We start from the raw sequence: 26,611 nt of genomic DNA on the forward strand, positions 1-26,611 counted from the left end.
TTAAAAGCACACTGGTCCTGCATGCTCTAAAAATATATGGGTGCTGCTGTTAAAATAAATTTACACTGGCCCTGTGTGCTGTAAAAATTCAGGGGTGCAGTTGTTAAAAAATAAAAGCAGACTGCTCCTGTATGCTGTAAAAATATAGGGTTGCTGCTGTTCAAATAAAAGTACACTGGTTCTCTATGCTGTAAGTATACAGGGGTGCAGTGAAAATAAAGGGGCACTGTCCTGTGTGCTGTAATAATAAAGGGGTGCTGTCCTGTGATATGGAGAAAAACAATTTGGAGGAAAAAATAGTGGAAGATCAGGAACCACTTCCAGTTCCTAGTACTATTGCTGAAGCTGCTGCTGCCACCAGTCATGACATTGACGATGAAATTCCATCAATGTCGTCTGCTAAGGCCGATGCCCAATGTCATAGAGGAAATGTAAAATCCATAAAGCAAGAATTAATAATCAGAAAAAAAAGAAATTATCTGATGAGAAACTTAAAATTGGCAATATGCCATTCACGACACGAAGCAGCAAGGAAAGGCTAAGGCCTTGGCCTATGTTCATGACTGGTGGCTCAGCTTCTCCTGAAGAGGGAATCCCTCCTCCCTCTCAAAAAAATTACCTATATTAAGCTTGTTAAAGCACTGGAAAAATCAACTGTGCGTTCAGAGATATCACAAATACCCTAGGAGAGTCCAAGTGTGTCCGCGGTTACAATGTCTAGGTCTGACCTTTCCAAGACTGTATGGAAAGAGGAGGCTCCTACCACCATTTGCACACACCCTGCTAGTGCTGGGAAGAACACCACCAGTCCAGTTGCTGAGATTGAGGATGTCACTGTAGACGTACACCAGGATGACGAGGATATTGGTGTAGCTGGCACTGAGGAGGAAGTTTACGATGAGGATTTTGAAGGTGATGTGGTTTGTTTGAATAAGGCACCAGTGGAGACAGTTGTTGTCCATGGGATGAGAAAGCCTATTGTCATGCCTAGGCAAAATACCAAAAAAGACAACTCTTCAGTGTGGAATTATTTCTCCACAAATCTGGACAACAGGTGTCAAGTGGTGTGTTGCCTTTGTCAATCTGTAATAAGTAGGGGTAAGGACATTAACAACCTAGGAACATCCTCCCTTATACATCACCTGTAACACATTTATCAGAAGTCATTGTCAAGTTCAGAAAATTTGGGTAAGAGCGTAAGTAGTCCACTGACACTTAAATCCCTTCTTCCTGTTGTACCCAAGCTCCTGAAAGGCACACCACCAACTCCCTCAACGTCAATTTCTTTCTCAGTCAGGAACGGAAGTAGTCCTGCAGGCCATGTCACTAGCATGACTGACGAGTCTTTTCCTAACCGGGATTGCTCCGGAGGATCCTTGAGTGGTATGCCTACTGCTGCTGCGATTGCTGTTGTTGCTGCTGGGAGTCGATCGTCATCTCAGAGGGGAAGTCGGAAGACCACTTGTACTACTTCAACTAAGCAACTGACTGTCCAACAGTCCTTTGTGAGGAAGATGAAATATGACAGCAGTCATCCTGTTGCAAAGCGGATTACTGAGGCCATAACAACTAGAGGATGGGTATCTGCACAATCAATATATAGTATTCTGATGTTGTGGGTGTAAAGGAATCATTACCCTACAACCACTTGAATAATCCCCTTTCTTATATCTCAGACAATGTTCATTATGTTCAGGGGGTGCTGTCAATTACAGTATATGTACATCAAAGTTGGAAGGAGAAGTGAGAAAAAACTGTATGGTTGATGCACTAAAAAGAAATTTATTGATCATAAAATATAACCTTTATTAAGTATATATTAAAATATGTTATGTTTATTCAACCCAGACTACAGTGAAACATAAGAGTTAAAATCTGACAAACTGACATATATGTGAATCCTAATAGATTGAAGAGTGTGAATAAAGAATTACAAACGTGTCCGCGTGTGTTTCCTGTGTTTAGCACTTATAAGATTACTGTGCCTATTCCAGTGCTACCAAAGATCGATCACTTCCAGTGTTTTAAATTGATTATATATCGGCTATCGCAGTTGATACTGGTAGATTACTCTGTCCGAATTGACAGTTTTTTAAATAATTGGTCCTATCACTTAAACATCATTTGCTCAACAGGAATATCTCCCGGGAAACCACTCCACATATAAAGGCTGTGAGTATAAATAAGTGTGAGTATATAAATTATCTCTGATTTAAGAGTTAATTCAATTGCTTATGTCACCAATTATTACCACTGTAAATCCCTGATATGTGTAGTCCTAAATAGGAATCAGCTGGGAAATGAACTTCTGTGTAACACAGATATCTCGCACTCGCTATCTATATTGTTGCACACTTTACAGTGGATAATTCAACCATGCATGTAGGGGAAAATTGCTTGGGGGACATGCCATTTCCAATATATTTATTTGGGAATTTAAGGGATATAGCAATCCCAATTTTATTATCTACCAGCCCACAGGTGTTTCAGACCTTTCTTGGTCCTATTTTGACAGACTGAGAGTATAGAGAATGTTATTTCCCTTAGGGGTATAGCAACCCCACTTATAATATAATATTTGTCTGTATGAACCAGGATTACGTTCCACTAGAATGTACACTTCCCTAGATCAGAACAGATTGAGCTCACTGTCTGTTATTGGTTTCATTAGGAAGTATAGAGAATTCAAGGATATAGCAGTCCCAACAGAAGTATAAGGCAACTTCCATGCATCCTAGGGGGGTAATTGCAAGTTGATCGCAGCAGGAAAATTTTTAGCAGTTGGGCAAAACCATGTGCACTGCAGGGGGGGCAGATATAACATTTGCAGAGAGAGTTAGATTTGGGTGGGTTATTTTGTTTCTGTGCAGGGTAAATACTGGCTGCTTTATTTTTACACTGCAATTAAATTGCAGATTTAACTCACCACACCCAAATCTATCTCTCTCTGCACATGTTATATCTGCCCCCCCTGCAGTGCACATGGTTTTGCCCAACTGCTAAAAAAATTCCTGCTGCGAACAACTTGGAATTACCCCCCTAGTCTTTTAAAGTGTGTGATTACCACTGTGTAGTTCAGCATATAACATAGACTGGTGCTATGTATTTGTATTGAAAATGTCTCAATAATATCTTTTGTAGTATTGTACTGTATCTTCTGGCTTTGGCTATATATTTGTTAGTTGTCTATTCAATACTAATAAACTTTGCAGCCTTTGCTCTTATATACACTCCCCCAATGGTTACTGTTGCAATATTCTGTTCACACAGCTGCTGTTTGGTTTTAAATGTTACCAATTCACTCACTACAACATTGATACATTTATGTTATTGCTATTACAGCCACTTAGTTTTCTGTACATGTCGCAATGTAACTACATTTTATGTAGACCTTATTATCTTCATAATACATTCAGTAACTGTGATAATTAACACAGAATCTAGGATCTATAACAGAATTCTGGTTGTCACTCTCTCCACTGGCTCAAATGTGATGAATCAGATCCAGTCATATAAATACAAGTGGTCAGTGAACATAAGTATAACTTCAACATGGTTGAATTATCCACTGTGAAGTGTGCAACAATATAGATAGCGCAAGCGAGATATCTGTGTTACACAGAAGTTCATTTCCCAACTTAGTCCTATTTAGGACTACACATATCAGGGATTTACAGTGGTAATAATTGGCGACATAAGCAATTGAATTAACTCTTAAATCACAGTTAATTTATATACTCACACTTATTTATACTCACAGCCCATATATGTGGAGTGGTTTCCCGGGAGATATTCCTGTTGAGCAAATGATGTATAAGTGATAGGACCAATTATTTAAAAACTGTCAATTCAGACAGAGTAAACTACCAGAATCCAGGGGCGTAAGTTATTATCAGATGCCCGGAGGTGAAAAAGTTTATATTCCCCCCCCCCCCCCCGCGGCCCAGTCCAGGTATACACTCACAGCCACATATACACGCACTCACATAATTACAAATACACACCCAGTCACATATACACCCAGAATGTACACACACACATTATACAACTTATATACACATAGTCACATATATACACACAATTAGCCACATATCTACATACTCACGGTCACATACACATCTATACAAATACACACATACATACATACACACACACACACACACACACACACACAGCCACATTGACACACACACTGTCCCCCACCCTGACACTTTCCTCCATCAGTTACCACTTCTCACCTGCCTCCGTGTCAGCATGCAGGAGCTGGGCAGCGGTGTTGTGCAGCAGGAGCCGGAGCCGGGTAGCTGCACTGTGGGGCGGGAGCTGGCCAGCCGTGATGTCATCAGGCTGAAGCCGGAGCTGGGTAGCTGCGCTATCGGGGTGGGAGCTGAAGATACGCGATATCATCATCCTGGAGCCGGGCAGCCCATACTTCTCAAGGAGCAGGAGCCGGGGTGTCATTCGGGAGACGGGAGCCACAGCCGGACAACCACACTGTCGGAGGCAATGGAAAAGGTGCCCCCTTCATTGCTGGAGCCCGGCGGTATCCGACTCCATTGCCTCCCAGACTTCCGCCACTGCCAGTATCAACTACGATAGCCAATATATAATCAATTTAAAACACTGGAAGTGATCGATCTTTGGTAGCACTGGAATAGACATAGTAATCTTATAAGTGCTAAACACAGGAAACACATGCGGACACGTTTTTAATTCTATATTCACACTCTTCAATCTATTAGGATTCACATATATGTCAGTTTGTCAGATTTTGGCCATAACAACTATGCTGGTGTTAGGCGTGCGTCCGGTATCCACCATTAGTGCAGTGGCATTTAGACAGTTGATGGACGTACTAAAGTCCCCGGTACCAAATCTCATCTAGATTCCACTTCACTAGGCAAGCGATTCCCGGACTGTACAGGGACATTAAGAAAAGTGTCCTCAGTGTCTTCAAAAATGCAGATGTACTCACTGTCCACTTAACCACGGACATGTGGACAAGTGGAACAGGGAAATCTAAAGACTACATGACTGTGACAGCCAATTGGTTAGATGTATTGCCTCCCTCAGCAACAACAGCAGTGGCACCAGTAGTGCATCTCACAAATGCCAACTCGTTCCTAGGAAGGCTACTACACTGTGTATCACTGGTTTCTGTTAGAAGCACACAGCTGAGAACCTCTTACGGAAACTGAGGGACATCATCGCACAATGGCTTACCCCACTCATACTCTCCTGGGGATTTGTGATATCGGACAACGCCACCAATATTGTGCATGCATTACATCTGGGCAAATTCCAGCATGTCCCATGTTTTGCACATACAATTAATTTGTTGGTGCAGAATTTTTAAAAAAATGACAGGGGCATGCAGGAGATGCTGTCGGTGGCCCGAAAAATTGTGGGCCACTTTTGACATTTAGTGACTGCGTGCCAAAGACTGGAGCACCAGAAAACACGCCTGAACTTGCCCTGCCATCATCTGAAGGAAGAGGTAGTAACGAGGTGGAATTCAACACTCTATATGCTTCAGAGGAGGGAGGAGCAGCAAAAGGCCATTCAAGCCTATACATCCACCTACAATATAGGCAAAGGAGGGGGAATGCACCTTACTCAAGCAGTGGAGAATGATTTCCATGTTGTGCAAGGTTCTCCAGCCCTTCGAACTTGCCACACGTGAAGTCAGTTCAGACACTGCCAACTTGAGTCAGTTTATTCCCCTCATTAGGCTTTTACAGAAGCAGCTGGAGAAATTGAAGAAGGAGCTAAGATGAAGTATGTGGAACTTGTGAATGGAGCCCTTCATTTGCTTTGCCAGGATTCAAGGGTGGTCAATCTGTTGAAATCAGAGCACTACATTTTGGCCACCGTGCTTGATCCTAAGTTTAAAGCCTAAGTTGTATCTTTCTTTCCAGCAGACACAAGTCTACAGAGGTTCAAAGACCTGCTGGTAAGAAAATTGTCAACTGAAATGGAATGTGACCCGTCAACAGCTCCTTCTTCATTTTCTCCCGCAACTGGGGCTGCGAGGAAAAGAATAAAATTTCCGAGCCCATCCACTGGCGGTGATGAAGGACCTGCCAATTAAACTGACATGTCTGCTGTCACTGCATATGATGCTGTCACCATTGAACAGAGGCGTAACTAGGGTAGGGCGAGTGGGGCACGTGCCCTGGGCACCTTGGCAGGCCCAGGAGAGGGGGCGCTGCTGGCGGCCAGGGCATTATGCCCCACTCGCCCCCGTCACGCCAAAATGTGAGGGGAGGAGAGCGCAGTGTCTCTCCCTCCCCTCACCGCCGCTGCCAGCACTAGCAGCGCTGTGTGTGTTTGGTCCCCGGTGTTAGCCAATCAGAGCTTGCGGACCGGCTCCTGATTGGCTACTGGTCCGCGAGCTCTGATTGGCTGGTGAACCGGCGCCACACAGCCGCCAGAGACCTGGAGCGGTGAGGGGAAGGAGAGGCGCTGCGCTCTCCTCCCCTCACATAGACACAACAGGCGGTGAGTGACCGGGGGGAGGGGGACTCAGGGGAGTGCAGTGGGGCATGTATCTGGCCCAGTGGGGCATGTATCTGGCACAGTGGGGCATGTAACTGGCACAGTGGGGCATGTATCTAGCACAGTGGGGCATGTATCTGGCACAGTGGCGCAATGTATCTGGCACAGTGGGGCAATGTATCTGGCACTGTGGGGCATGTATCTGGCACTCTGGGGCAATGTATCTGGCACTGTGGGGCATGTATCTGGCACAGTGGGGCATATATCTGGCACAGTGGGGCAATGTATCTGGCACTGTGGGGCAATGTAATTGGCACTGTGGGGCAATGTAACTGGCACTGTGGGGCAATGTATCTGGTACTGTGGGTCAATGTATCTGGCACTGTGGGGCAATGTAACTGGCACTGTGGGGCAATGTATCTGGAAATGTAACTGGCACTGTGGGGCATGTTTCTGGCACTGTGGGGCATGTGTCCGGCACTGTGGGGCATGTATCCGGCACTGTATCTGGCACTGTGGGGCAATGTAACTGGCACTGTGGGACAATTTCAGTGGCCACACCCCTTCTGGTGCGTGGCTACACCCCTTCTGGAGTGTGGCCACGCCCATTTTTTCTGCGCGCGCACATGCTTCTTTGGTATTTTGTTTTTTTGGGGGGGAAGGGGGGCGCCATTTTCCATCTTGCCCTGGGCTCCAAAAACCCTAGCTACGCCTCTGCCATTGAAAGAATGGTGGAGGATTACATGGGTGACAGCATCCAAGCAGGCAAGTCAGACAATCCGTATGTATACTGGCAGGAAAAAGAGGCAATATGGAGGCCCTTCCTCAAACTTGCTTTATTTTACATAAGTTGCCCCCCCCCCCCTCCAGTGTGTACTCTGAAAGAGTGTTTAGTGCAGCCGGTAACCTTGTCAGCAATCGGCGTAGGAGGTTACTTCCACAAAATGTGGAGTAGATGATGTTCATCAAAATGAATTATACAGGACTGTAAATTCCTCCATAAAGACCTTTACCAGCAATTGCCTCCAGAAAGTACACAGGGACCTGTGATGGTGGATTACAGTGGTGATAAATTAATACTCTGTGATGATGAGGATATACACACTGAAAGGGGTGAGGAATCGGAGGATGAGGACGACATCTTGCCTCTATAAAGCCAGTTTGTTTTTGTGGGGGCCTAAACAAACCAATCATTTCAGCCACAGTCATGTGGCAGACCATGTCGCTGAAATGATTGGTTTGTTATAGTATGCATGTCCTGTTTATACAACATAAGGATGGGTGGGAGGGCCCAAGGACAATTCCATTAAGCACCTCTTATTTTTTTTCTTTGCATTTTGTGCTCTTTGGGGCCTAGTTAGTAAAACTGCCATCCTGTCTGCCACTGCAGTGCCACTCCTAGATTGGCCAAGTGTTTGTGCCTCCCACTTGTGTCACTTAACTTAGTCAGCGACCTCGGTGCACCTCTTTTTTTTCTTTGCATTATGTGCTCTTTGGGGCCTAGTTTTTAAAACTGCCATCTTGTCTGCCACTGCAGTGCCACTCCGAGATGGGTCAGGTGTTTGTGCCGCCCACTTGTGTCGCTTAGCTTAGTCATCCAGTGACCTCGGTGCAACCTCTTGGCATAAAAACAATATTGTGAGGTGTGAGGTGTTCAGAATAGACTGGAAATGAGCGGAAATGAATGTTATTGAGGTTAATAATACCGTACGGTCATAATTACCCCCAAATTCGGTGATTTTAGCTGTTTTTATGGTGTGTTATTTTCAAAAATCATTCAGAACAAAAACCAAAACCCGAAAGGGTGGTTTTGGCAAAACCAATCCAGATCCAAAACACGAGCGGGGATCCAGATCCAAAACCAAAACACAAAACCCGAAAGGTGTCCGCCGCACATCTCTAACAGAAAGCCATTTCCTGTTAAATTATTAGTCTGAAAAGTGTCTTTATTCCTTTATTCTGTCCCAGTGATTTCTGCTGGTCATTTGCATCTGCATATAAAGTTATCAAACTGGGCCTTCCCCTAATATTTATTTATCCGACCATTTAGGGTACAGAGTCCATTCTTCTTCTGACTTTTTTCATTCAGCTTTTAGTGTATTTCCTTTGTGGGGTGTTGTTCATTAGGTCGACATGAGTTAGGTCGACACACATTGGGTCGACCACGTTTGGTCGACATGCATTAGGTCGACATGATCACTAGGTCGACGTTGTCATTAGGTCGATATGTACTAGGTCAACATGGAAAAATGTCGACATGAGTTTTTTTTACCTTTTTTGGTGTTGTTTTCTTCTAAAAGCGACAGCGAACCCCAATTAGTGCACTGTAACCCCTCGTATGGCTTGCTTCACTCGCGATGCTTCGGGCACTGTGCCTCGCTCTGCTAGCGCTGCACTCGGCACAGGTTACTTTTCCCAATTGTAGTCCACGTGGATCGTTAACCACTTGCTTGGCATGGTCGCATCAGATGCGACCATGCCTGCAAGTGCTCTATCTGACCTGATCGCACGGATGCGACCAGTCAGATAGAGAGTGTTAGGAGCGGCAGGGAAGAGAATCTTCCCTCCGCTGCTGCTGTCAGAGGGACCGGAAGGTCCCTCTGCCTACCTGCACTCTCCACGTGTCTGCCGTGCTGCCGATTACTGCTGATCGGTCAGCACGGCAGGATCTGTCCCCTCCAGCGGCTGCAGACAATGGCAGCCGCTGGGGAGTGTAAATAAACCCTCCCTAGCTGCCCCCAGACCCTCCCTGCATGCCTCAAGGCTGTCTCGGCATTCAAAATGAAAGCCTCGATGGTCGCGATGTTCCCGATGTTCCGATGGTCGCAATGTTCCCGATCGATGTTTCGATGTTGGGGGAAATATTTTTTTTTTAAATGCAAAAATATTTTTTTTCCTTTTTTTTTAACTAAAATCATTTGGGATAGGGTTAAATTCATGTTCTTCACCTAATTCACTCATAAAAAAAACCCGTCAATTTCGGAGTGTTTTTTTACAAAATAAATCGTCAGTTAAGTGGTTAAGTATGAAAAAGGTCAAAAAATTTTACTAAAATGGTAAAAATGCATGTCGACCTTTTCCAAGTCGACCTAGTACATGTTGACCTAATGACCATTGTATGTCGACTTAATGACCGCCATCCGCCTTTATGACATTTCTTTCAGCTATTAGACTTAAACCACACAAACGACATCTTGTCATCACCCTGTAAAGGTTTTTAATATACAAAGTTTTGTAAAAATTAAATTGAAATGGTTTAATCCATATTTTTTCACTTTTTCACCCTTTCATTCAGTATAAATGGTCACATAACTTTGGGATATGGATATCTCCCTGGTAGCATTCTCACAGCTTCAACTATGGGGGTCATTCCGAGTTGTTCGCTCACAAGCGGATTTTAGCAGATTTGCTCATGCTAAGCCGCCGCCTACTGGGAGTGAATCTTAGCATCTTAAAATAGCGAACGATGTAATCGCAATATTGCGATTACACTAGAGATGAGCGGGTTCGGTTTCTTTGAATCCGAACCCGCACGAACTTCACTTTTTTTTCACGGGTCCGAGCGACTCGGATCTTCCCGCCTTGCTCGGTTAACCCGAGCGCGCCCGAACGTCATCATGACGCTGTCGGATTCTCGCGAGACTCGGATTCTATATAAGGAGCCGCGCGTCGCCGCCATTTTCACACGTGCATTGAGATTGATAGGGAGAGGACGTGGCTGGCGTCCTCTCCATTAGAATAGATTAGAAGAGAGAGAGAGATTGTGCAGACAGAGTTTACCACAGTGACCAGTGCAGTTGTTGTTAAGTTAACTTTTATTTAATATATCCGTTCTCTGCTATATCCGTTCTCTGCCTGAAAAAAACGATACACAGCAGTCACACAGTGTGACTCAGTCTGTGTGCACTCAGCTCAGCCCAGTGTGCTGCACATCAATGTATAAAAGCTTATAATAATTGTGGGGGAGACTGGGGAGCACTGCAGGTTGTTATAGCAGGAGCCAGGAGTACATAATATTATATTAATTTAAAATTAAACAGTGCACACTTTTGCTGCAGGAGTGCCACTGCCAGTGTGACTAGTGGTGACCAGTGCCTGACCACCAGTATAGTAGTATATTGTTGTATACTATCTCTTTATCAACCAGTCTATATTAGCAGCAGACACAGTACAGTGCGGTAGTTCACGGCTGTGGCTACCTCTGTGTCGGCAGTCGGCACTCGGCAGGCAGTCCGTCCATCCATAATTGTATAATTATATACCACCTAACCGTGGTATTTTTTTTTCTTTCTTTATACCGTCGTCATAGTCATACTAGTTGTTACGAGTATACTACTATCTCTTTATCAACCAGTGTACAGTGCGGTAGTTCACGGCTGTGGCTACCTCTGTGTCGGCAGTCGGCAGGCAGTCCGTCCATCCATAATTGTATTATTATAATATATACCACCTAACCGTGGTTTTTTTTTCATTCTTTATACCGTCATAGTGTCATACTAGTTGTTACGAGTATACTACTATCTCTTTATCAACCAGTGTACAGTGCGGTAGTTCACGGCTGTGGCTACCTCTGTGTCGGCAGTCGGCAGGCAGTCCGTCCATCCATAATTGTATTATAATATATACCACCTAACCGTGGTTTTTTTTTCATTCTTTATACCGTCATAGTGTCATACTAGTTGTTACGAGTATACTACTATCTCTTTATCAACCAGTGTACAGTGCGGTAGTTCACGGCTGTGGCTACCTCTGTGTCGGCAGTCGGCAGGCAGTCCGTCCATCCATAATTGTATTATAATATATACCACCTAACCGTGTTTTTTTTTTCATTCTTTATACCGTCATAGTCAGTCATACTAGTTGTTACGAGTATACTACTATCTCTTTATCAACCAGTGTACAGTGCGGTAGTTCACGGCTGTGGCTACCTCTGTGTCGGAACTCGGCAGGCAGTCCGTCCATCCATAATTGTATTACAATATATACCACCTAACCGTGGTTTTTTTTTCATTCTTTATACCGTCATAGTCAGTCATACTAGTTGTTACGAGTATACTACTATCTCTTTATCAACCAGTGTACAGTGCGGTAGTTCACGGCTGTGGCTACCTCTGTGTCGGCACTCGGCAGGCAGTCCGTCCATCCATAATTGTATTACAATATATACCACCTAACCGTGGTTTTTTTATACCACCTAACCGTGGCAGTCCGTCCATAATTGTATACTAGTATCCAATCCATCCATCTCCATTGTTTACCTGAGGTGCCTTTTAGTTCTGCCTATAAAATATGGAGAACAAAAAAGTTGAGGTTCCAAAATTAGGGAAAGATCAAGATCCACTTCCACCTCGTGCTGAAGCTGCTGCCACTAGTCATGGCCGGGACGATGAAATGCCAGCAACGTCGTCTGCCAAGGCCGATGCCCAATGTCATAGTACAGAGCATGTCAAATCCAAAACACCAAATATCAGAAAAAAAAGGACTCCAAAACCTAAAATAAAATTGTCGGAGAAGCGTAAACTTGCCAATATGCCATTTACCACACGGAGTGGCAAGGAACGGCTGAGGCCCTGGCCTATGTTCATGGCTAGTGGTTCAGCTTCACATGAGGATGGAAGCACTCAGCCTCTCGCTAGAAAACTGAAAAGACTCAAGCTGGCAAAAGCACCGCAAAGAACTGTGCGTTCTTTGAAATCCCAAATCCACAAGGAGAGTCCAATTGTGTCGTTTGCGATGCCTGACCTTCCCAACACTGGACGTGAAGAGCATGCGCCTTCCACTATTTGCATGCCCCCTGCAAGTGCTGGAAGGAGCACCCGCAGTCCAGTTCCTGATAGTCAGATTGAAGATGTCAGTGTTGAAGTACACCAGGATGAGGAGGATATGGGTGTTGCTGGCGCTGGGGAGGAAATTGACCAGAAGGATTCTGATGGTGAGGTGGTTTGTTTAAGTCAGGCACCCGGGGAGACACCTGTTGTCCGTGGGAGGAATATGGCCGTTGACATGCCAGGTGAAAATACCAAAAAAATCAGCTCTTCGGTGTGGAGGTATTTCACCACAAATGCGGACAACAGGTGTCAAGCCGTGTGTTCCCTTTGTCAAGCTGTAATAAGTAGGGGTAAGGACGTTAACCACCTCGGAACATCCTCCCTTATACGTCACCTGCAGCGCATTCATAATAAGTCAGTGACAAGTTCAAAAACTTTGGGTGACAGCGGAAGCAGTCCACTGACCAGTAAATCCCTTCCTCTTGTAACCAAGCTCACGCAAACCACCCCACCAACTCCCTCAGTGTCAATTTCCTCCTTCCCCAGGAATGCCAATAGTCCTGCAGGCCATGTCACTGGCAAGTCTGACGAGTCCTCTCCTGCCTGGGATTCCTCCGATGCATCCTTGCGTGTAACGCCTACTGCTGCTGGCGCTGCTGTTGTTGCCGCTGGGAGTCGATGGTCATCCCAGAGGGGAAGTCGTAAGCCCACTTGTACTACTTCCAGTAAGCAATTGACTGTTCAACAGTCCTTTGCGAGGAAGATGAAATATCACAGCAGTCATCCTACTGCAAAGCGGATAACTGAGTCCTTGACAACTATGTTGGTGTTAGACGTGCGTCCGGTATCCGCCGTTAGTTCACAGGGAACTAGACAATTTATTGAGGCAGTGTGCCCCCGTTACCAAATACCATCTAGGTTCCACTTCTCTAGGCAGGCGATACCGAGAATGTACACGGACGTCAGAAAAAGACTCACCAGTGTCCTAAAAAATGCAGTTGTACCCAATGTCCACTTAACCACGGACATGTGGACAAGTGGAGCAGGGCAGGGTCAGGACTATATGACTGTGACAGCCCACTGGGTAGATGTATGGACTCCCGCCGCAAGAACAGCAGCGGCGGCACCAGTAGCAGCATCTCGCAAACGCCAACTCTTTCCTAGGCAGGCTACGCTTTGTATCACCGCTTTCCAGAATACGCACACAGCTGAAAACCTCTTACGGCAACTGAGGAAGATCATCGCGGAATGGCTTACCCCAATTGGACTCTCCTGTGGATTTGTGGCATCGGACAACGCCAGCAATATTGTGTGTGCATTAAATATGGGCAAATTCCAGCACGTCCCATGTTTTGCACATACCTTGAATTTGGTGGTGCAGAATTTTTTAAAAAACGACAGGGGCGTGCAAGAGATGCTGTCGGTGGCCAGAAAAATTGCGGGACACTTTCGGCGTACAGGCACCACGTACAGAAGACTGGAGCACCACCAAAAACTACTGAACCTGCCCTGCCATCATCTGAAGCAAGAAGTGGTAACGAGGTGGAATTCAACCCTCTATATGCTTCAGAGGTTGGAGGAGCAGCAAAAGGCCATTCAAGCCTATACAATTGAGCACGATATAGGAGATGGAATGCACCTGTCTCAAGTGCAGTGGAGAATGATTTCAACGTTGTGCAAGGTTCTGATGCCCTTTGAACTTGCCACACGTGAAGTCAGTTCAGACACTGCCAGCCTGAGTCAGGTCATTCCCCTCATCAGGCTTTTGCAGAAGAAGCTGGAGGCATTGAAGAAGGAGCTAACACGGAGCGATTCCGCTAGGCATGTGGGACTTGTGGATGCAGCCCTTAATTCGCTTAACAAGGATTCACGGGTGGTCAATCTGTTGAAATCAGAGCACTACATTTTGGCCACCGTGCTCGATCCTAGATTTAAAGCCTACCTTGGATCTCCCTTTCCGGCAGACACAGGTCTGCTGGGGTTGAAAGACCTGCTGGTGACAAAATTGTCAAGTCAAGCGGAACGCGACCTGTCAACATCTCCTCCTTCACATTCTCCCGCAACTGGGGGTGCGAGGAAAAGGCTCAGAATTCCGAGCCCACCCGCTGGCGGTGATGCAGGGCAGTCTGGAGCGACTGCTGATGCTGACATCTGGTCCGGACTGAAGGACCTGACAACGATTACGGACATGTCGTCTACTGTCACTGCATATGATTCTCTCAACATTGATAGAATGGTGGAGGATTATATGAGTGACCGCATCCAAGTAGGCACGTCACACAGTCCGTACTTATACTGGCAGGAAAAAGAGGCAATTTGGAGGCCCTTGCACAAACTGGCTTTATTCTACCTAAGTTGCCCTCCCACAAGTGTGTACTCCGAAAGAGTGTTTAGTGCCGCCGCTCACCTTGTCAGCAATCGGCGTACGAGGTTACATCCAGAAAATGTGGAGAAGATGATGTTCATTAAAATGAATTATAATCAATTCCTCCGCGGAGACATTGACCAGCAGCAATTGCCTCCACAAAGTACACAGGGAGCTGAGATGGTGGATTCCAGTGGGGACGAATTGATAATCTGTGAGGAGGGGGATGTACACGGTGATATATCGGAGGGTGAAGATGAGGTGGACATCTTGCCTCTGTAGAGCCAGTTTGTGCAAGGAGAGATTAATTGCTTCTTTTTTGGGGGGGGGGTCCAAACCAACCCGTCATATCAGTCACAGTCGTGTGGCAGACCCTGTCACTGAAATGATGGGTTGGTTAAAGTGTGCATGTCCTGTTTTGTTTATACAACATAAGGGTGGGTGGGAGGGCCCAAGGATAATTCCATCTTGCACCTCTTTTTTCTTTTCTTTTTCTTTGCATCATGTGCTGATTGGGGAGGGTTTTTTGGAAGGGACATCCTGCGTGACACTGCAGTGCCACTCCTAGATGGGCCCGGTGTTTGTGTCGGCCACTAGGGTCGCTAATCTTACTCACACAGCTACCTCATTGCGCCTCTTTTTTTCTTTGCGTCATGTGCTGTTTGGGGAGGGTTTTTTGGAAGGGACATCCTGCGTGACACTGCAGTGCCACTCCTAGATGTGCCCGGTGTTTGTGTCGGCCACTAGGGTCGCTAATCTTACTCACACAGTCAGCTACCTCATTGCGCCTCTTTTTTTCTTTGCGTCATGTGCTGTTTGGGGAGGGTTTTTTGGAAGGGCCATCCTGCGTGACACTGCAGTGCCACTCCTAGATGGGCCCGGTGTTTGTGTCGGCCACTAGGGTCGCTAATCTTACTCACACAGCTACCTCATTGCGCCTCTTTTTTTCTTTGCGTCATGTGCTGTTTGGGGAGGGTTTTTTGGAAGGGACATCCTGCGTGACACTGCAGTGCCACTCCTAGATGGGCCCGGTGTTTGTGTCGGCCACTAGGGTCGCTTATCTTACTCACACAGCGACCTCGGTGCAAATTTTAGGACTAAAAATAATATTGTGAGGTGTGAGGTATTCAGAATAGACTGAAAATGAGTGTAAATTATGGTTTTTGAGGTTAATAATACTTTGGGATCAAAATGACCCCCAAATTCTATGATTTAAGCTGTTTTTTAGTGTTTTTGGAAAAAAACACCCGAATCCAAAACACACCCGAATCCGACAAAAATAATTCGGTGAGGTTTTGCCAAAACGCGTTCGAACCCAAAACACGGCCGCGGAACCGAACCCAAAACCAAAACACAAAACCCGAAAAATTTCAGGCGCTCATCTCTAGATTACACACCTCGTAGCAGTTTCTGAGTAGCTCCAGACTTACTCGGCATCTGCGATCATTTCAGTGCTTGTCGTTCCTGGTTTGACGTCACAAACACACCCAGCGTTCGCCCAGACACTCCCCCGTTTCTCCAGCCACTCCTGCGTTTTTTCCGGAAACGGTAGCGTTTTTTCCCACACGCCCATAAAACGGCCTGTTTCCTCCCAGTAACACCCATTTCCTGTCAATCACATTACGATCGCCAGAACGATGAAAAAGCCGTGAGTAAAATTCCTAACTGCATAGCAAATTTACTTGGCGCAGTCGCAGTGCGGACATTGCGCATGCGCATTAAGCGGAAAATCGCTGCAATGCGAAAAATTTTAACGAGCGAACAACTCGGAATGACCCCCTATAGTAGGGCACCTCCAACTCCCTTCCTTTGTAGAACACAGCTCCCAGCGCTACTGGTAATGAGACATTTAACATCAGTACTGAAAATTGATACTGTCCACATAATTTTCCTGGTCATCTCCAGCCCGTTCCTCTCCACTAAAGACTATTACATTAATTCCACATGCACCAGTGACAGCATCAATTTGTGAGACATATCAAACAACTCTGAATTAATAAAGACAACAGTTTTGATCAGTAGGACAATGATATATTTCCATCAACATGAGAATTGTTCCACATTAAATCTAAATAGTTGGTAGGTGTGGGTAAACTTCAATTTGACACATTGCCCTTTTGGCCATAAACCCACCATTTAAGCCTTTGAAGTGCTCCACAAGATGCTGTGCCTCCTCCTGTATGGGTTCTTCTAAAGTCTTCTTACCCATTCCAAAATCCTTTAGAGTCATAAGAGAAAACTGCCTTAACTGCTTCCAGGTCTCTCCACTGGTGAAACCTAACCCTACAACAGCACAAATGTGTGAAAGTAAAAAGTGCAGAAGAAAGCTTATTAATAATGTTCATTTGCTTAATTTTCACGGTACATTGTATTTCAATATTTTCCATGTAAATGCAAGGCAATTGTTATACAAAGTGTGCACAGTGCAAAAATCAACATTGCCTGATTTAATGTAAGTGAACCTATTTTTGAACTTGTATATGCCCGTTACCATATTATGCCCCACACAGTAATGCCCCTGACACCATATTATGGCCACATAATAATTATGCAAGTACCTGTTACAAGCATTAGGGGTTCTGCTCATTGTCAGGGGATTCCTTCCTTTCCTCCCCCATTGCTGCCGCTGTCGGGAGAACCCGGGATGCTCATGCCGCTGCCTGCCTTCCTCTGTCCTCACTGTTCTGCTGCTGTCCTCCGTCCCTCTGCAGCTCTGTATTGAAAAAGTCCCTCCCAAAATGGGCGCCTCTGTGGCAGCGGACATTTTGGGATGGACGTTTTCAATACAGTACTGTTGGAGGGTCAGAGGACAGCGGCAGAACAGCGGGGACAACAGAGAAATGGCGGGGATGGCAGCAGGCTGGCATGTGGCTGCATGAGCATCCCGGGCCCTCCTCTCTCTGATAGTGAGGCCGGGCCTGGGACAGCTGTGCCCCAAGCACCCCCCTGATGGCGGCCCTGTTCCAAGTGCCGCCTCCTCCATAGTGTGAACGGGACCTGGATCACATTGACCCTGGATCGCATTGACCCGGGTAACTCAGTCACACCACCCCTGACATGGGAATAACTCATGTAAAACTCTACTTTAATACCGGGTTCATATACCGGGTTGCTCGACCTGGGATAATTCAACCTTTCCCTTTCACACCTCAACTTGACCAGGGTCAATGCAGCAATGCAGGTTATTTTGGCGATGTGAAAGGGGTGCCCTTATATTGTGTCTTCAGCTAACTACGGGCACACAATTCATAAAATTCTTCTTGACATCACCAAAAATACAATGGGCCTGATCTACAGTAGAAATGGAAGTAAGCCCTTGTATTTGCATAAATTAGCATTTTTATACAGTATATGTGCACCAATATACATGACATTTGTCCACATGTAAATGCAGTTGCACCTTACACTTAGAGAGGTGAAACAGGGGGACAGAGGGAGTGGGCAAGTGTAGGCCAATAAAATAGGAACATTTTTGTATAATTTGCTTTCACAATTAGAGATATGCAGATCTACTGTAAACAGGTGTATCTCTGATACATGTCAATGATAGTGATGATGTTGATGATGATGACGATGATGGTCATCACCTAGCACCAAGTTTGGACTGGCCCACAAGGGTACAAGGGAAACCACCGGTGGGCCCCACTGCCTAGGGACCCACCTCCTGCTCTAAGGATCAGGTTCCAGACTGTGCACTTGAATTATACATTATACATATGTTATCTTATACTGGACTATGGTCTATTTTCAACAGTGCATTAATGTTATTAACCTGTTATTTATCTGGTACACTATCACGCATGCAGCAGCTGAATTTACTGTACATATTTATGAAGGGGCCCAGACGTTGCACTCTCTAATAATTAGTCAAACTATCGAGGTGGCAGGCCACACCCCCTCTGCAGACTGACAACACCCCTAAACATGAGTTCCTACCACTGCATTCCGCCGGTGGGCCCTACATGCCCCAGTCTGACACTGTCTAGCACTATTGCAAGCTGTGCAGGGGGCAGTCCTGTGATGATGAAGCTTATGACACTATGATCCTACCTCAGTCACCTGGACCTTTCTTTCCTTAGACCTCCAATTTCGGTAAGCATTGGCTAGACTCCATGTGGAATCTCAATGAACTTCGATGTAGCTATTATGTTTATTGCTATTTTTTACTGTCATGAGGAGCACAAGTAAGAAAGAGATGCACCACCGGGGAGGGTTATGTTTAGGCTGCTAGAAAGGAGGGTTAGGGGGGCATTGGGGAAAGGTAAGCATTCTTACCATGCCCTTGTCGGGAAACTCAACATCAGGATGCCACTGTTATTTTTTTGACTGCTAGCATCCTGACCGCTGGCATATAGAACCCAACCCGGTGTAAGATACACTAATAGTATATCTTACACCGTTAGTGTATCTTATGTTTCTCTATGTAAATTATGAAACATACACATTATGTAATTTGCACATTCACATGTATCTTAAGGGATGCAGTTAAATTGCCGGCGATCAGGATACCAACGCGGGAATCCCGACTGCTGACAATTCCAACAGTCTGCTAACAGGTGCTATTCCCACTCGTGGGTGTCCACTACATCCATAGAGTGGGTATAGAACCTGTGGCGAGCAGAGTGATCCACCGAACCTGCAATGGGCCTCTTTCTGCTTGCCCCTCTGCTGGCATACTGACGGCCGGGATGCCATTGTCAGTATACTGACAGCCGGCATCCCAGCCACCGGTATATCATACTGATCCCATCTTGAGATAGCTGGGGCTCTGCATATTACTTATATTACATTATCTTTATGGCTGCCAGTTAACATGTATATTTTTAGCAACTCAACATAAGCTTCAGAATGTACCACAGCCTAATAACTGCTATGAGTCTGTTTCTCTGGCTCTCTGTACCATAAATATGTTATTTTTAGGTATAATACAATGTTCAGTGCTCACCTGAATTATTGAAGATACGGAAAACTAAAGGCATATTTCCTCGATCCAGAAAGGCGTCTCCCATGTCGACTAGTGCCTCCTTTATGGCTTGGTACCCAGACAGAACTACACAGGGTCTGCTGCCCATGTAAAAAGTGTAAATGGGGCCATACTTTTCAGATATCTGTGAATGTATTAGATAAATACTGTATTTGTGAATATACAGCTGAAAAAATGTAAAAGTAGCTTATAAAATAAAAAGTTCCATGAAGAGACATTACATATTGTATGCCTGTAAGTATGCAGCTGGTATAGTGACAGCGGGCATTTAATATACCTGGCAGGCATTTAAACTAACACAGGAAAGACAGAGTTGATGTTAAAGGATTCTATGTACTAAGCCATGAAGAGAGATAAAGTGGACAGAGATAAAATATCAGCCAAGCAGCTTCTAACTGCCCGATTACAGGTGTGTTTTAAAAATGATAGGAGCTGGTTGGTTGGTACTTTATCTCCGCCCACTTTTTCTCTCTCCAAGGATTAGTACATAGGGCCTAATTCAGACCTGGACGCTACAGAGGCAGCGGTCGCAGCTCGAAGCCCTGTTCTGTGTTCGAACACGCACAGTGGCACTCAGTGCCGGCGCTAGCCGCTCAGCAAGGTCCGCAAAGCAGGGAGGTGCCTGGCACTAAAGGCGCTCTCCCTGCTCTGCTACTGTACCTTGCTGATGCGCAGCCTGCGCCTGTCGCACAGTGTGACATGCAGAAGCGGTGCCGGCAGCTGCAGTATGAACACAGGAAAGATCCTCGGTCTCCTCCTGTGTCAGATCACTCCCCCTTCCCTGTCCGTCTAGCTCCTCCCCACTGCACATGTCATGCTGGGAGGCAGGAGCATCATCCCCCACCTCCTCTCTTCCCTCCCCTCTCACAGCAGTCTTCAGCAACGCCCCTCCCCTGAGTCCCCTCTCATCAATAGTGGATTGAAGACCAGGTAAGGAGAAAGGGCATATTAGTGTGTGTGTACAGTGGTATGTTACTGTGTACTGGGGGGGAGTGGAGGGAGAGATAAAGTGAAATATTACTGTGTACTTGGGGGGGCTGTTATGTTACTGTGTTCTGGGGTGGGGGGGAGATAAAAGTAAAATATTACTTTTCCATGCGGGTCGGTGGGGGGGGGGGGGGGGGGGGCTGGTGTGTTACTGTGTGCTGGGGTGAGGGGGATAAACTGAAATATTACTGTGTACTGGGGTCGGGGGGGGGGATATAAGCTGGTATGTTACTGTGTGCTGGAGTGGGGGGGATATAGTGGAATATTAGTGTGTACTGGGGTCGGGGGGGGGTATAAGCTGGTATGTTACTGTGTGCTGGAGTGGGGGGGATATAGTGGAATATTAGTGTGTACTGGGGTCGGGGGGGGGATATAAGCTGGTATGTTACTGTGTGCTGGAGTGGGGGGGATATAGTGGAATATTAGTGTGTACTGGGGTCGAGGGGGGTGGGATATAAGCTGGTATGTTACTGTGTGCTGGAGTGGGGGGGATATAGTGGAATATTAGTGTGTACTGGGGTCGGGGGGGGGATATAAGCTGGTATGTTACTGTGTGGGGGGGATAAAGTGGAATATTAGTGTGTACTGGGGTGTGGGGTGGATAAAGTGGCATATAATGTGTGGTGGTGGTAGTGTGTGTGGGGACTGGGCTGCAGGGTAGCTGTGGTGTAGTGTGTAGGGAGGGGGGATTAATTGCTTAATTAGTCGTTGTGGGGACGTAGTTGGAAAAAAAAAATCCCTTATAAACCATGTCTCGCACAGCCTTATCAGGGCTAATTTAATAGCCCCCTGGAGACACAATTACCCGCGATCAATGACCGTGGGTAATAGGATACCTCCATATGTTGTGTAAGGTCACTAGGATTGACAGATTTTACTTATGGATTACAGGGCTGTATCCCCCCAGTAAAATCTGCCACCTGCAGGGACTGCCTAGCAGTGGCAGTGACTTACTGTAGCATAGGAAGTGTTTCTCTTCATGGGACTGTAAGTCCAGACTTGTTATGTTACTATTTTTTTAATTTATGTTAAATGCAGTTTCTCCACTGCCTGCCACCCGCTGCCTCTCCACAGCCGTCACCTCTCTTTCCTGTCACCCACTCACTCTCATCTTCTCCCCGTCACCTCTCTCTCCAGTCACTCTCTCCGTCACCCCCCCATAGCCTCTTTCTCCTATCAACCTCCCCCTGTCATCCAACCCTCTCCCCGTCACCTTTATCTCCTGCCACCCCCTCCCTGTCACCCACCCCTCTCTCCTGTCACCCTCTCCCTGTCACCCACCCCTCTCCGCATCACCTCTCTCTCCTGTCGAACTATCCCTGTCACCCACTGATGCTCACCCATTCCCCATCACCTCTCTCTCCTGTCTCCCACTGATGCTTACCCTCTCCCCGTCATTCTCTTTTTTCACCCTCTGCTTGTCACCCTCTCATCGTCACCTTCCGGTTCTCACTGTTGCCCACTGTCTCTCCCTAGCTTCTCTCTGTGCCCGTCTCCCACTGTAGCTACCCTCTCCCTGTCACCGACTGACATTCCTGTTACCCACTTACTCTCACCCTCTACCCGTCACCCTTTCTCTCCTGCTATCCTCTCTCTCACACACCCGTGATCCATACGATCGCATGGTGTGTGCACTCCCACTAACTGGATGTAGCTAGTCGCAAGCGCAATGTGGCTGCTTGTGGGTAGGATGAGAGCGGAGTAGGTGGGCGCAAAATTTAGAGTTTGCAGGAGGGCGCCGAACACCCTAGCACCGGCCCTGGTGGCACTGCATCTCACTTGTGCGATCACCTCTGCCTGATTGACAGCACATGTTACATCTGCCCCCCCTGCAGTGCACATGGTTTTGCCCATTAGAGAAAAAATTTGCTGCTGCGATCAGGTCTGAATTAGGCAGAGTACGGCCTCCAAAGTGATCAATGAAACATCTGTGTACACAGCCACTTTAATAACGTATCTGCGACACTCCTATAACAAGGTCATGAAATGGGCCCTCTCCATGCGTCTGTCCAGTCACTTCCCAGCCACTGCCCTGGAACGCCCAAGACATTGTGATACCGTGTGTCTCAATTGCAACTGCGTCTCTGCGCATCCACACCATGTAGTGCAAGCACAGCTATAGGGGTATATGCAATTGCGGTCGAATTCGCGGCAATTTTCGCCGTTTTTTAATTCGACTCAATTCGACAGGTGAATCCCGGCAGGTGCCTGCCGGAATTCACCATATTCAATGAAAAACGGATTCGCCAGAATCGCGGGCGAAAATCGGCCGATTTGGCGGATTTTGCCGCAATTTTAAAAAACGGGAAAAAACGGGAAAAACCCGAAAAAAAAATGGCGTGGGGTCCCCCCTCCAAAGCATAACCAGCCTCGGGCTCATCGAGCTAGTCCTGGTTCTAAAAATCCGGGGAAAAATTGGCCAGGGATCCCCCGTATTTTTAAAACCAGCACCGGGCTCTGCGCCTGGTGCTGGTGCCAAAAATACAGGGGACAAAAAGAGTAGGGGTCCCCCGTATTTTTAACACCAGCATCGGGCTCCACTAGCTGGACAGATAATGCCACAGCCGGGGGTCACTTTTATGCCGTGCCCTGCGGCCGTGGCATCAAATATCCAACTAGTCACCCCTGGCCGGGGTACCCTGGGGGAGTGGGGGCCCCTTCAATCAAGGGGTCCCCCCCCCCAGCCACCCAAGGGCCAGGGGTGAAGCCCGAGGCTGTCCCCCCCCATCCAATGGGCTGCGGATGGGAGGGCTGATAGCCTTTTGTGATAATAAAAAGATATTGTTTTTTCCAGTAGTACTACAAGTCCCAGCAAGCCTCCCCCACAAGCTGGTACTTGGAGAACCACAAGTACCAGCATGCGGGAGAAAAACGGGCCCGCTGGTACCTGTAGTACTACTGGGAAAAAAATACCCAAATAAAAACAGGACACAGACACCTTGACAGTAAAACTTTATTACACACTACCGACACACACATACTTACCTATGCCACGGTCTCCGACGATCCGAGGGTACCTGTGAAAAAATGATACTCACCTTCCAGCGTCCAGAGAGATAAATCCACGTACTTGTAAAAAAAAAAAGAAAACGCAAAAACCCGAGCCATACCGGACTAGAAAGGGGTCCAATGTTTTCACATCAGACCCCTTTCTCCCGAATGCCGGGACATCACGTGACTCCTGTCACTGACGTCCCTTCAGCCAATCAGGAAGCGCTACTTCCGTGGCGCTCACCTGATTGGCTGTGCGCTGTCTGTACTGTGACAGCACATCGCAAAGCCGCTCCATTACTTTCAATGGTGGGAACTTTGCGGGTAGCGGTGGGGTCACCCGCCGGTCAGCCGCTGACCGGCGGGTGACCTTACCGCTTGCCGCTAAGTTCCCACCATTGAAAGTAATGGAGCGGCTTTGCGATGTGCTGTCACAGTACAGACAGCGCACAGCCAATCAGGTGAGCGCAACGAAGTTGCGCTTCCTGATTGGCTTAGAGACCTTTCTGTGACAGCTGTCACTGACAGGTCTCATTCGTGGAAAGGTGTCCCATGTGTCAGCATGGGACCCCTTTCAGTCCGTTAAGGAGCGGGTATTTGCGTTTTTTTATTTTTAACAAGTACGTGGATTTATCTCTGGACCATGGCTGAGGTGAGTATATTGATCTTTTTTTTCAGGTATCCGTGGATTCTACATGGAGAAGAGGACCGATGTCGGCGTGTGAACATAGGTAAGTATGTGTGTGTCGGTAGTGTGTAATAAAGTTTTACTGTCGACGGTGTGTGTGTCCTGTTTTTATTTGGGTATTTTTTTCCCAGTAGTACTACAGGTACCAGCGGGCCCGTTTTTCTCCCGCATGCTGGTACTTGTGGTTCTCCAAGTACCAGCTTGCGGGGGAGGCTTGCTGGGACTTGTAGTACTAATGGAAAAAACAATATCTTTTTATTATCACAAAAGGCTATCAGCCCCCCCATCCGCAGCCCATTGGATGGGGGGGGACAGCCTCGGGCTTCACCCCTGGCCCTTGGGTGGCTGGGGGGGGGACCCCTTGATTGAAGGGGTCCCCACTCCCCCAGGGTACCCCGGCCAGGGGTGACTAGTGTTGGATATTTAATGCCACGGCCGCAGGGCACGGCATAAAAGTGACCCCCGGCTGTGGCATTATCTGTCCAGCTAGTGGAGCCCGATGCTGGTGTTAAAAATACGGGGGACCCCTACTCTTTTTGTCCCCCGTATTTTTGGCACCAGCACCAGGCGCAGAGCCCGGTGCTGGTTTTAAAAATACGGGGGATCCCCTGTCAATTTTTTCCCCGCATTTTTAGAACCAGGACCAGCTCAATGAGCCCGAGGCTGGTTATGCTTTGGAGGGGGGACCTCACGCCATTTTTTTTTATGATTTTACCGTTAAAGCATAAAAAAAAAAAAATAATATTTTAAAAAATATATAAATAATATTTGTGCCTCCCAAAAAAAAAAAAAAAAGTACCTAATCGCTTCTAATATAAATAGATCTGCTATTCCCAAAAAAAAAAACACCAAAAAAAACATGTTTAAAATTTTTTTATTTGTTTTCACCCTCCAAAGTGTGGCGGATTGAAAATGACGAATTTGCTGTCTAAAAGCACTGCTGTCGAATTTCCAAACTTGAATTGAATATGCTTTGGTCGAATTGCAGCACTTGTATCATTGCAGAAAAGTCGAATTTGCAAAAATTCGAATTTCAAAAAGTCGAATTTTGAAAGTCCGTTTTTTGATCGGAAAGCACTGAATTGCATAGGCGATTTTTTTTTTGGGTCGAAAATGACCCGAAATTCGACAATTTCGGGAATTCGACCGCAATTGCATATACCCCATAGGCTTTAATGATATTCGCACAGATGCAGTAGGAAAAGGTTGCTTCAATCCATGGATATTGCCAGTGACTCTGAATCAGGCCCAATACATTTTTATGTGGACAAATAATGAAACTGTTTATACTAAATGGGTCCTTTACGCGACTCTCTATGATATTTAACTCAGCAGCAGGTTTCCCATCATGCATTTATTATTAGTTATTGCCGCTTTAAATTCTGCATGCAAAACTGCCAACAATTAGCAGCTCTGAAAAGCCACCACTTAGTAAAAGTAACCCTCTACACAATCCATCATACTGAAAGTGCTAAAATCCACTCAATGGGCCTGATTCAGACCTGATCGTAGATGTGCTAAATTTACCATATCTACAATCAGCATCCCTGACATGCGGGGAAACGCCCAGCACAGGGCTAGTCCGCCCGCATGTCAGTCCCTGCCCCGTCGCACCAGTACAAATGCATTGCACAGCGGCGGTGCTTTTGTACTGGAAGAGTAGCTTCTTGCCAGCGCAGCTCCTGTGCACAGGCAGGGAGCTACTCGTCGCTGCTAGGGTCACAGCAGCTGTGTGTGAAGTCACGCAGCCACCGCAGCACGCACCCCCAATGGTCTGGGTACACTTGCGTTGCCTGGACCACGCTCCCTAAATGGCGGCTAAACGCAACCGGCCCACCCCCTCCCACCCAGCGACCGCCTCTGCCTGTCAATCAGGCAGAGTCAATCGCAGGGCTGAGACAGCCGTCGGCTGTTTGCCATGCGCCGGCTCACTGCAGCGCCGGCGCATGTGCAGTTCAGACCTGATCGCTGCTGTGCGAAAACGCACAGCAGCGATCAGGTCTGAATTAGTCCCATTGACTCTTATGGATACTCTAGTATATTTTAATGTGACAAGCTATTTGTATCTTCTTGCAAATGTATCGTTTTCTTTTCAGATAATGGCCCCTCCCACTTAGTGGCAGATATCCCATTAGTCACATGAGGCACATGCCTAGGGGCGCCACTTACTGAGGGCAGCTCATCCGCTGCCAGACCTTTTTTTTTTTTACCAGGAGAGCAGAGGCTGAGAGGGATAGTGAAGGGTGTGCAGGTGGGGTGGACATACACGAAACCCAACAGGGCTGCTGTCAGTGAGAGATGGAGATGCTGTAGTTCACTGGCTGCTTGTG

General features: G+C 46.7%; 1 protein-coding gene across 1 annotated transcript in view; it reads right to left on the bottom strand.

Annotated features, from left to right (window-relative positions):
* The window catches only part of LOC134949270 (cytochrome P450 2A6-like), a 93,076-nt gene that overhangs the window by 64,600 nt on the left and 1,865 nt on the right, over nucleotides 1-26,611 (bottom strand). The window contains exons 2-3 of the mRNA XM_063937763.1: nucleotides 19,577-19,739; nucleotides 16,765-16,914 (exon numbers count right to left, since the gene is read on the bottom strand). Coding sequence (XP_063793833.1) covers nucleotides 16,765-16,914; nucleotides 19,577-19,739 — 313 coding nt within the window. The remainder of the gene's footprint in view (nucleotides 1-16,764; nucleotides 16,915-19,576; nucleotides 19,740-26,611) is intronic.

Source organism: Pseudophryne corroboree, chromosome 8, assembly GCF_028390025.1.
Source record: "Pseudophryne corroboree isolate aPseCor3 chromosome 8, aPseCor3.hap2, whole genome shotgun sequence".
NCBI lineage: Eukaryota > Metazoa > Chordata > Amphibia > Anura > Myobatrachidae > Pseudophryne > Pseudophryne corroboree.